General features: G+C 39.2%; 1 protein-coding gene across 4 annotated transcripts in view; it reads left to right on the top strand.

The window, feature by feature from the left end:
* The window catches only part of LOC112112035 (dystrophin), a 1,981,667-nt gene that overhangs the window by 1,918,960 nt on the left and 50,432 nt on the right, over positions 1–12,275 (top strand). For all 4 annotated transcript variants that reach the window (XM_026649948.1, XM_024207744.1, XM_024207743.1 and 1 more), the window contains 2 exons: positions 3,854–3,939; positions 6,515–6,672. In XM_026649948.1, coding sequence (XP_026505733.1) covers positions 3,854–3,939; positions 6,515–6,672 — 244 coding nt within the window. The remainder of the gene's footprint in view (positions 1–3,853; positions 3,940–6,514; positions 6,673–12,275) is intronic.

The raw sequence follows: 12,275 nt of genomic DNA, 5'->3' as shown, positions 1-12,275 counted from the left end.
AAAATAAAGATCCACAGCATGGGAATACCTCCATGCCCCAAGAATGTTTTTTTTCATCAATGTAATTACTCCTTATTGATTTCTGGATCAGAAATTGCAGTTGTCTCCCAACCAGGGTGATTCTATAAATGGAGGACTTCCTATTCTGACTTAATCCACAACAGCCATAGAGTTAATGTGGATAGTCATTCCACCATGTTACATTATGTATTGTGATTACACTAGATTTTTTGCTTTGTTCACAGGCAATAGAGAACAGGCCTAGGTTTAATATTTAGGTTAAAGTTTTTTTTAAATCTACTTTAGTTTTCAGAAAACAAATATCTGATCCAGTTTGTATTTAGACCCAAATATGAATAAAATCAAATACAAATTTACAATTCTTCCGAATCAAAAAATGTTAGGTGTGTAGGTGGGGGCAATAAAATCATTGAATCATAGAAGATTAGGGTTGGAAGAGATCTCAGGAGGTTATCTAGTCCAACCCCCCGCTCAAAGCAGGACCAACCCCAACTAAATCATCCCAGTCAGGGCTTTGTCAAGCTGGGCCTTAAAAACTTCTAAGGATGGAGATTCCACCATCTCCCTAGGTAATCCATTCCAGTGCTTCACCACTCTCCTAGTGAAAAAGTTTTTCCTAATATCCAACCTACACCTCCCCCACTACAACTTGAGACCTTTGCTACTTATTCTGTCATCTGCCACCACAGAGAACAGCCTAGCTCTATCCTCTTTGGAACCCCCCTTCAGCTAGTTGAAGGCTGCTATCAAATCCCCCCTCACTCTTCTTTTCTGAAGACTAAATAAGCCCAGTTCCCTCAGCCTCTCCTCATAAATCATGTGCCCCAACCCCCAAATCATTTTCATTGCCCTCCACTGGCCACTCTCCAATTTGTCCACATCCTTTCTGTAGTTGGGGGCCCAAAACTGGACTCAATACTCCAGATGTGGCCTCACCAGTGCCGAATAGAAGGGAATAATCACTTCCCTCGATCTGCTGCTAGCGCTCCTACTAATGCAGCCCAATATGCCATTAGCCTTCTTGTCAACAAGAGCACACTGTTTACTCGTATACAGCTTCTCGTCCACTGTAATCTCCAGGTCCTTTTCTGCAGCACTGCCACTTAGCCAGTCGGTACCCAGCCTGTAGCAGTATATGGGATTCTTCCGTCCTAAGTGCAGGACTCTGCATTTGTCCTTCTTGAACCTCATCAGATTTCTTTTGGCCCAATCCTCCAATTTGTCTAGGTCACTCTGGACCCTATCCCTAGCCTCCAGCATATCTACCTCTTTCTCCCCCCCCCACCTTAGTGTCAAATCCTCCTGATTGCGTCTCCTCAAGACTCTGTCTTGCTAAGTTCAGTCTCATTATGTTTATTTATTGCGTTGAAACCTACTACATTGTAAATTATAGTTTGCGCCGTTGAGGGAAGGAATACTGAGAAAATGGATGCTACAGATCTGGAGGGAACTTTGTAGGATCCAGGAATGAGGGAAGGGCATGGCCTTTTACTCATCTTTTGTGTTTGTGTTATCCTGGATGAGCACAGAAAGAAGAGCCAAGGGTTAGATGTATGTACTGATAGGGTAAATAGACAAGTCCCTCAATGATTTTCTTGAATTCATTCTCCTATTAGAGACTCCGTGGCATTAAAAAAAAAAAAACCCTAATAATTTGCATTTATTATGCTTCCCAACTGTTATTTGTAAAGGTATTGATAACTGGAACACACTACAAATGATTGGTCCAATTTGGCGTGCAGCCTTGCAGCTATTCAATATGTTTCAAATTTGTTTTAATTGATCAGATATTCATACTCATTTGCAGTTACATGCTAAATTATCTGTTTGTTTTGGGAGGCAGAGAGGGGGGTGTAGCCAACTGAACCAACTCATGCTTCATGAAAGTTCCTATTTAATATACCTTACAGGAAAATCATCATACTACATGCCTCTCCTGTATAATTTGCATGAGGCTGGTATTCATCTGCATGGGTTTCTGGATAATGAATTTGGAAAGGATATGAGGAAGGGGAGGAAGTGCAAAGAAGAAAAGAATAAGAACAGAATGTTGAACTGACATAAGTGAATAACAGATGCTGATTTATGAATAGGAAAAGAATATTTTTTAAAATAAAAATGGGATGTGTTGAGGGATCCACATTCTGATCTGTTACACCAATGTAAATCTGTAGTCTCTCTCTTCATTTCAGTGGAGTTTTTTTTTACTAATGCATTACACTTGTATGATACCAGAATTTGGGCCAATGGATGTAAATGGCTCTTCTGCTGATCTTGACAGTATTACAGATGAAATGTATTTATTGGCTGAACTGTTCATATACTGTGCAGCACAGCGTGGGGTGCCTTTTATAATTGCATGCATTAATATTGTTCTTATTTTCAGTGACAATAGTGAAAGTGGCACTTATAGACCGAAAATTATTGATAGATCTCTGCCTAAAGGAGTTGTTAGACATATGCTTTTATTGTATTGTACACATTTTGATCATTTGTTTGGGGGAGCAAGGTTGTTTTGTTTAAATATATCAAAATTGGGATATTATCTGGAATATTATTTAGTGTGAAAGTCTCCCATTGAAAGTAAATTGAAATAAAACTGAGTTCTGAAGTAGGATTTCAAGCAGTGAAGTTGCGTGACACACAGTCATGGAGGATGTTGTAGATATAGAGAGGCTGCAGAGCACAAGTGGATAGGGGAAAGGAGGATGACTAGAGACCACATATGGACTGGGGTGGGGCCCATACAGGCTCTTTAAAGTGAGTGGAAAGTGTTTGAATGTTACATCTTTGGTGTCACTAATGAGTTGAGGCTAATGCTGACACTAAGCGAAGACATGTTTCAAAATGTTCACCATCTCCCAGTGTTCCCAGTAGGAATGAAGTCAGGCTGCCCTTAGGGAAGAGTGTGGCTCCCTATGCTGTCTGGGACCCGCATCTTCCCTGAAGACATCTTGGCTTCACTTCCATTGTAAACAGTGGACGGTGGTAGCCACATTAAAAGATGAAGTGTTTACTAAAGGCACTTTTAGCTTCACTTCCATTGATCACAAAAGGAAATGGCAGCCATTTTAAAAGAGGGCAATTCTTCGTGGAATTTTCTATATAAGAACATTTATTTGTCAGCCCTTGCTGAAGCACTTTCAGTTATAAATAATAAAAGCGAAAAATAACCAAATGTCTTCAAATGTGGTGACTTTCAGTCTATATGGGAAATTTGAAGAGTGCATTATTTCATTATTAAGATCATTTGGACTAGAAAAATAGACTGGCCCAGGGTGTTAAATTTTTTACAGGGCTCATTTTTAAATTAATATGAACTCTCAAACTAATGAAAGGTTATGTACATGTGAATGTTCAGACTCAGTAAGTGTTGTAATTGTGGGGAGATACACTGCCATTGCATTCATGTCAGAGTGGTTGAATCCCTGATTTAAGTGCAAAACAGCATTAACTATGGAACAGCAACCAGTTACTTATCTTGGAGCTGTTGATGAACACTGTTTAACCAGTGTATTCAACAGGTCATGTATAAATTACACAAGAATTAAATTTTGTGAATAGTACGGAATCATAGAAATGTAGCGCTAGAACGCACCTTAAGAAGTCATGTAGTCTAGCCCCCTGTGCTGAGGCAGGACTAAGTAAACATAGAGCATCCCTGACATGTATTTGTCCAACCTATTTTTAAAAACCTCCAGCAATTATCAGGGCTCTAAGATTGGTGGTTAAGCTTGTGTTTAATTTTAAAAGTTGCATTACTATCCTAAATAAGACCTCAAATATGTGGATTATATTATCAATCAGTGTTTGTTTTTCTTATCATCAACAGGGGTCGAACAGGAAGGATCCGTGTCTTATCTTTTAAAACTGGTGTAGTTTCCCTGTGTAAAGCACATTTGGAAGATAAGTACAGATGTAAGTCAGGTGTCTTCATTTATATTTTATTTCATTTTAATTTATTTTATTTTTATTTTTTCCTATATATCATGGAAACACAAAAATTCGGGACAGAAAAGTCCTGTTAGGTCTTCTAATCCTTCAGTGAAGGATAGTTCTCTACACTGTATTTTTAAATGACTTGTCCAGTGTAGATTTCTCCCCACTTCCTATAATAGATTAAAGTTCTTTCTACACTGGCCAGAAAAAAATCAATGACAACATATTAGGAAGAAGTAGGGTTTAATATGATTTGTCATAGAACTGTATTAAAACTTTTTTCCCTGACCCGTTTAGACAGGATCTAAATGACAAGATGACAAAGTACAAAAACAAATGTTTCAGGAAAAATTATATTTAGAGCAACTTGTTGAATAAAATTACAGTATCTTAAGTCTGGTGTCTACAGTGGCAGCGGAATCATACTTGAAAAAATTATATGCAACCACAGTTGCTATCCCTGGGTGAACAATAGAGATGTTCATATTCATGAAAAGCTTTTTTGCAATTTTTTTTTTCATTTTATGTGTGTGTGTGTGTGAGAGAGAGAGTGAGTAATTTAAAAATCAAAGTTCTGCATGTTTTCAATGGACCAAATCCCAAAATCCTTATCCGGAAAAAATCAGTTTGAAGCCAATACAAGTTTTACATGAATAATGAATGAGTATACAGTGAGGCCTGGACACTTGACTCATGTGAGTAACTTTATGCACATGGGTACCCTGATGAGTTCAATGGTAATACTCATATGTAGGAGTTTACAGGGTTGGAGCTTGAGCAAGAACTTTAGGATTTGACTCAAGATGTATTCTTAATTCAGCATCTTTTTGAAAATCAAGATTTTGAAAATTTTTACATTTTTTAAACACAGGAATATGGAAATATATTGAACCAACCTCCCCCTTCACTGCAACATTTAAAATATTTTGTAAAATTGGGTCAAATTAAAACATGTAAAACAAAATGTCAAAACTTTTATTTTTAGCTGTTTCCCAGAAAAGGGGTACACTGTTAGGATTATAAAAGTTAGAGATGGGAAATATCTATTAAGATTAATTTATTCCCCTGTGAGTGCTGAATAATGTCTCTCCAAAAAAGGATGCATCTGATTGATTGTAATGTGCAATCTTCCTTTAAGCATTGTAGATGCTTTAATAAGAGGGAATTGAAAGGATGTGCAGTTGGAGGTGAGAAGAAAGGAATCTTCTCCCTGGGGCTGTGGACTTGTTCCACCATTGCTCCATTTCCACTACCTGATGCTGCAGTAGCTCCTATTGTCCTAATGGCTCTCCTTGTTGTGGTGAGTGGAGAGGACAGAAGCATCATAGCAGCTGATCTTTTGACTATTCTCATTCTTGCTCACTGATATGCTCTGGAAGTCCCTGTAGAGATGAGTTCTGCAAAGGGAGTTTGCCACCCACTTGTTCAGCAGAACAGTATTGGTTGTGCTGCCAGAGAAAGTCTCCAGGGCCAGGGAGGTAAAGGCAGGATTTGCCTTGAAATCATGTATTCTGATACCAGATATGAGAAGAATTATATTCTTATACTCTTCTAATTAAAAAGAACCAAAAAGAAAAAATCATTTGTCAAAGCTGTGCTAGGAAACTTATCAGCGATATTGACATTCCTGTGTAATTGCACCCCCAGTGTGGAATGAAATATTAAGGAGGCCATAGCCGTGAAAGCATATTATTACTACACTAGTGACATTTTTTACTCTTTGAAAAATAAGCAGAATTTATTCAGGTCATGAATTATCAACTGGGGTACTACCAAATAAATATTTCAGTTGATCCTAACTTGATTTTTCATTTTATTACAAACTTTAAAACCTCCTCAAAGTATTTGTAGTATAACTAATTCCCACCAAATTAAATTGTGCTTATGGTAGGATGATGATTCAGTCCGGTAAGGATTCCTTTTTGATAGTGTTTCTATAATAGAACAGGGCTTTTACTTCAAAAACTAAAACTTAATATGATATTAACATTCCCAACTGGTGGTGGGGCTCTGTAATCGTGTAATGTTTCTCTTTCATTTAAAAAATCATCTTGAGTTCATTATATTATGAAATATCAAAGTTAGGGAACTTTTTTGTTTTTCAAAGCAACTCATGATGTGAAACAGAATCAGGTCCTCTGGGCTGTATGTTTAAAGCTGTTCAGACTATATGTACATTAATGTTTAAAAGATTTTGTGAATCAGAGACCCTGTATACATGTGTTATGGTTGCAGTCTAAGTAACTGTGTTATGGAGTTATAGCTTGTGTTGGTTCTGAGTATTATATAAATGCTGTCAGATTGTTATTTTAGAATGGTCCTCCTGACAGATACAAGCCCATGATCTAATCAGACAGTAGCACCAAGCTACTTATTTAACTGGTTAATAAACAGAGAAGATAGCCAAATGGAGGCCCATTGAAATATGGTCACTCCAATAATGGCACCGCACTTTTGAGCCTCTGAAAATAATTGCATTTCTGTAATACTTCTATAGTCCCGGTTGACACGTTCTATCCCTAAAACTCTTTTTGCTTCATTTTCGTCCCTCTAGACCTATTCAAGCAGGTAGCAAGTTCCACTGGATTCTGTGACCAGCGCCGACTGGGCCTTCTCCTGCATGACTCCATCCAGATCCCACGACAGCTGGGCGAAGTTGCATCATTTGGTGGCAGTAACATTGAACCTAGTGTTAGGAGCTGCTTCCAGTTTGTAAGCATTTGTGTGGTTTTTGTTTTCTAATGTTTTTTTCCTATTATTGTTTTGATTTTTATTTAATTCCACCCTATTTATGTTTCGGTCACTGAGAAGAGGATAAGTAAAATCCCTTGAGGAGGAGGAGCAGAAATGGGGGGGAAAGGATTGAATTCCAGGGATTGCTTAAAGAAATTTCGTGTTAGTTTGCTAATCTGTTTACTTGGCAAGGCATTTGGAAGGTAGTTTCTTCTTGGGGTATGTCTACAATACAAATATAGAAATGTCAGGGGGGAAATCCATTTCAGTGTGGTTATCCTGTCCTGGTTACCTCATAGCTAAAAGGGGTAGTATGGATAGTATCTAACCATGTTATAACTGAGTCACGTGGAAGTTTTTTATTTTATGTGAATTATTTTACCCATCCCTACTGCCAGCACACATGCCTTTTTGTTATAAGAAATCAGCTATGGATCACAGCTGTCATGAAGAACAACAGTTATTCTAAGGCCTGATCTATACCTAAAATTTAGGTCAATCTAGGGACATTGTTCAGGGCTGTGAAAATTTCTCACTCTGTGTGATGTAATTAGGTTGACCTAACCCACGACTGTAGAGGCAGCTGGGTCAACAGAAGAATTCTTCTGCTACTGCCTCTCAAGTGGGAGGATTTACTACAGCAATGTAAAATACCCTTCCATCGCTATAGCAAGTGTCTACACTAGAACACTATAGCAGTGTAGTTTCAGCTGTGCCACTGTAGCACTTGTAGTGTAGACATACATACTCTACCCCGGGGTAGTCAATAGCCAGACCATGGGCCAAATCCAGACCGCCAGGCACTTTTGAATGGATCCCAAAATCTTTTTATTTACTTATTATCGTTGTTATTTTTTTTATTGTCTCTGGCGTCTGGACCTTGATTGTACCTCGACCAAGAAATATGGAGCTTGCCAAAAAATAATTGACACTCCCTGTCCTACCCCATGTATAGAGTGTATAAATAACAATGAAAAACAGAGGTCTCCAGTAGAGAGGTAAGAATGGATCAAATGAATGAACTGTGAAGAGTCAGCATTAGTATTGTTTCAAAGAGCAGGCTTTCGGCTTGTTTCACTGTTTGAAAGGATAACACTGCTCTCCTTTTAGCAATTCTGTGACCGCTGCTGTGCTCTGTATTGAAGAATGCACAGTGCAGTGCAGATTCTTTTCTCAAATTCACAACTGATAAAACTTAAAACACACTTCTAATTTTGGGAGGAAAGTGGGATATTTATCCTTTATTCTTGCCAACAGAAGGATGCATACCTAAACATTTCTAGTTTCCTACATCAAAAGGTTAAAATGCATCAGGAATGATAAAAGGAAGTAAGAAGAAGATTAGAGTAGATTATAGCAGAGAAGACGAAATGCATGTTCTGCTATGCTCCTCAGTACAGCCTCTACATAACAACAAATGAGTGGGTGACCTCATCTGCCCTTTCTTATCTCTCTTCTTACTGTCTGCTGGCGTTTTTACATGTTGCTCAAGTTAAACTGTGTAGCAATCTACAGCAAGTGCTTTTCAATGAATAGTAATGACAGTAAATAGTCTTGAGTTACTGTGTTTAAAAAACATATACAATTACAAAATGGCCTGTGGTTTCCTGTTGTGATGGGTGGATTTTTTAAAATCCTTTATTTTATTTTTATTGTCAATTCAGGTTTCAGGGGTGACTCACTTTTCCACAAGCTGAGAATGTGGATCAGTTTAGTTCTAGAGACTTTATATATCCCTTTACCCTCATTTTTTTAACTTTTGTTCTCCTTGGTATAACCCAGCCCTCTCCTGAAAACAGTCATTTGTGCTCTGTGCATAAACTGTATCATGAGCCATATCCAAAAGATGCCATGGTGATAGACAAGGAATATGAATCTTGGTAGCTAAAATAGATCCTGTGGGTAACCTTCAGGGGTTTGTAGGGGGGCTCTGTGTTGCGTTTTTAGGTTTTGTCAGACCAACACAGAATAATGCGACAGCTGCTCCACAGGTTGCTGAAGGGGACATGTAAATCTGCTCCCCACTCATTCAGGTCTCTATGGAGCCTGCCCCTTCCTTTCTCCCATGGAAACTACAGTAATAGTCACAAAACTATTTTGAACAAAAGGTGGGGAATAGGAATTTTAACAAATCGTTTTTGTAAAAAGGACCCAGGCTTGTGGGTATACAGTAGAAAATACAGTAAAATGGATATATTTGTGACATGGAGGAAAACACGTTTCAGGAAGATATTTGGCCGACCAAAGCAAGGTGTAACACTCAGCTGCATTTCTCTGTTTGTGTATTTGGATATAATATAGCTTTGGAACACTGCATACAACCAATTCCAAAATTTCTGGGACTATTTAGCCATCAGTGGGCAGAATCCTGTTGAATCTGATACAAATCAAAACACTGAAAGAGCCTGATTCACAGGAAAATCAGGGCCCCCAGACTGCCCAGTGCTGCAGGCAGAGGAATCTTTTTGGTTCCCCCTGCTGCTGCCTTCTCACATCAGAGGCAGAACCTTAACTTGGTGCCTGGAGAGATTATAACCTCAACTCTAATAGAAGTAAGAGAGCCTTTATGAGGAGGGTTTGTAGGGTGGGAATTGGGGATCCAGGGAGGAGGGAAAGGGAGGGCAGAGTGTGTGGGAAGGGCAAGAGTGGGGGTGAGGGCAAAGCAGCAAGGACCTTAGGGATGGGGCGATGGTGGTGGGGGAAGTAGGGACCCAGATGGCAGTGAGGGAGAGGAAGCAGGCCCCCAGAGAGGACTCGGGGAGGAGGGTAGGGGAGTGTATTTGCCAATGGGAAGGAGAAAGCAGGGTCTCTCAGGGACCTGGAAGGAGAGAAGTGGAGAGTGTTTCTGTGGGAGGCAGGGCGGAGAGAGGAAAAGCAGGGACCTGTAAGGGAATGGGTGGAGGAGGAGAATTGTGGTGCTGAGGGAAGCAGGGGCTCAGAAAGGGGGAAATGGATGGGCAGGCACGGAAGCAGGGAATTGGAGTAAGGGGAATAGAGATGGGGTGGTTGAAAGTGGGGCACCTGAGGGCAGGAGATGGGGGGAACACAGAGACCCTGGAATGGGGGCCTCCCAAACTGGGGTGATGTCAACTGTATGGAGGAGGGTGTTATAAAGGTCACAGCTCCTGGCATGAGGAAAGGGGTGGAAGATTGCCTGGAGTCCCTGAAATAGAGAGAGAGGAGAGAGTAGCACACAGAGCTTGTGGGTGGAATGACACTGCTGCACATTCCTTTCTCTCTCCTCTCCACCTTCTCCTTCTGGGATTTTCTTGAAGGGAAATAATTTAATATAGAAAAATAAATCAGGGGATGTGTGCTTTGTGCACTGTTGTGTCCAAACGTTGTCTGATGTTAGGTCTTTCTTCATATGTCTCTTTTAAGGACTAAGAATTGTACTTCGGGGTTTATTTATTCCTTGTATTTATATATTTATTTGTTTTAGTTACTTGTGCTGATCATAACCTAGTAATAACTTTCAGACACGTTAGAAAGTCAGCAGCAAACATGTATTTCAAAATTCACTCTCCCAACCCCCTTAGGTTAGGTGCCCTGGCAACAGCCTTGTCTGTTCATGCACAGCAACGTGAAAATGTGATGTTTACTGTACCAGGAGATAACGGGGAAATCTCCACCGGTCTTTGTTTGAAGTATAAGTCCTTGGGAATGGTGGGGGAGGGCAGTCTTGTTCTGTCAACATGCAAGTGTTCTCAGCACTGCTGTTTATAACAGCCTGTGCAAATGGTAATAAAATACTTGCCATTCCCACAAGCACATTCTTTGTCCTAAGGAATGAGTTTTTTACTTTAGGCTGCTGCTTTCATTTTATTTTTCTTCCCACCAGCTTGGAGGCTTGTTTTTTTTTTCATCCTTTCTGAATAAAGAAAAGAGGTGCTAATAGTAACTGTGAGGAGCAAGGATGTGATGTAGAATATAATAATATATTGCTTATACAACTGGGAATATCCTCCCCAAACTAGAAAAATGTAATTATATTTTGAGGTGTTTTAGAGGCAAAAATCTTAACTGAGGTCAAAAAAACTTGATGAAAATGCTTGAGTCACAGTACATAAAGATTATCTGTAAGGTCCATGAAAAGTTGCGTGAATTTTCTCAGTATTGTATTGTGGGGGTGTGAAGGTACTACTTTCTCTTCCTTATTAAACATGATAAATGCTCTTGGGAGGTAAGGCAGTGTTACAAGCAAAGAAAATTATGTTTGTCGTGTGTCGTCGGCAAGTGTGGTGAGCTTGCATGATCTTGCATTTAAAGGTACTTTACCTCTAGTTTTTGTTGAGTGAAAGTTTAGTGTTTCCCATGTCGGGTTCATTTGTAAGGTAAAACTGAAAAGATGCTATACAGAGCATGTCAGCCATGACAGTGCTCCTTTGAGGCCTTGCTCATCTTGTTTACTGGCCAAGGAAACCACAGCAGTATTTTTCTAGTGAATCATGCTGGAAAATTGCTAACATACGTTCCTTGGCCAGTATAGACAGGGCCTAAGTGATAAAAATAAAAATTATACCATTATGATTTAGGTGTTACACACACCTTTCTTCCATGGGTTACTATGATGTTGAAACTAAGAAATGGGAGCAAAAGAAGAGCCACAGGTCAGCAGGTTAGTTCAATTCATTGTACGAAAATGTAGCTGCTGTTCCCCCAATACCTTTGTGAAATGTGAGGGGTGTTTGTTTACTTTGCTGTAAAATTATTTTAGGATGTTTTTCCCCACTGAAATTGGATGTATGGCTGGAGTTTTTATATAGAATGTTATCCACATGAAACAAGTAGGGGAGGACATACAATTAGTTTATATCTAACATCAGATATACTATTCTATTCATAAACATACAAAGAAAATAACCGTGACTTTCAACAGTCTACATTTGTTATGGATCTATGTATACTGTATCGGTGAAAAAGAAAGATTGAGATATTTTTACAACTATTTTAACTGTGTGCCCACTCCTGAAGTACGTACTCTGACAAACCGAAGCTGGAATAAAGGTTTATAATCTCTTTGGGGTTTGGGCCATGTATTCCTATGTGTCTGTGCCCTGATCCTGATTGCGACCGTAGGCCACAATTGCAATACAAAAAAGGAATAATAATGTCCAGGATGAATAACTGAAATATGACAAATAGACAAACACCATTAAAATCATTGTATCATCAATAGGTGCATCCTCTTTGTGCAGCTGGCATACAGGGTTCTAACAAATCCCTCTGCAAGCTGCTGTGCTATAAATGGCATAAAACTGCACTTCCTCTGGTGTTATTTCGGTAGGAAGTTGTGGGCCTGTTTGTATGGAAGCAAAAACTTAATGAGACTGGCTTTCAGAAGCAAACCTGAGCAGATCTAAAAGTGATCTTCTGTACAGAGGGGTGTTAAAATGGTAAGAGCAAGGCTGGGGAAAAGAAGAAAGATCTGGTTTTTTCAGTGATAATGAATGGAACGTTTAAGCCTTACCAGTAATGTCATCAGTTAGAATAATTTATTTCATTTATATTTGACGTGTCACTAACACCATGACTAGACTGGTTTAGTATAATGCAAGAGATCAAAGTCATCATATTAGACA

The sequence above is a fragment of the Terrapene carolina genome, unplaced genomic scaffold (assembly GCF_002925995.2).
Source record: "Terrapene carolina triunguis isolate 2854851 unplaced genomic scaffold, T_m_triunguis-2.0 Scaffold23, whole genome shotgun sequence".
Lineage (NCBI taxonomy): Eukaryota > Metazoa > Chordata > Testudines > Emydidae > Terrapene > Terrapene triunguis.
Note: the sequence above shows the minus strand (reverse complement) of the source record. Positions and strands in the feature narration are given on the sequence as shown.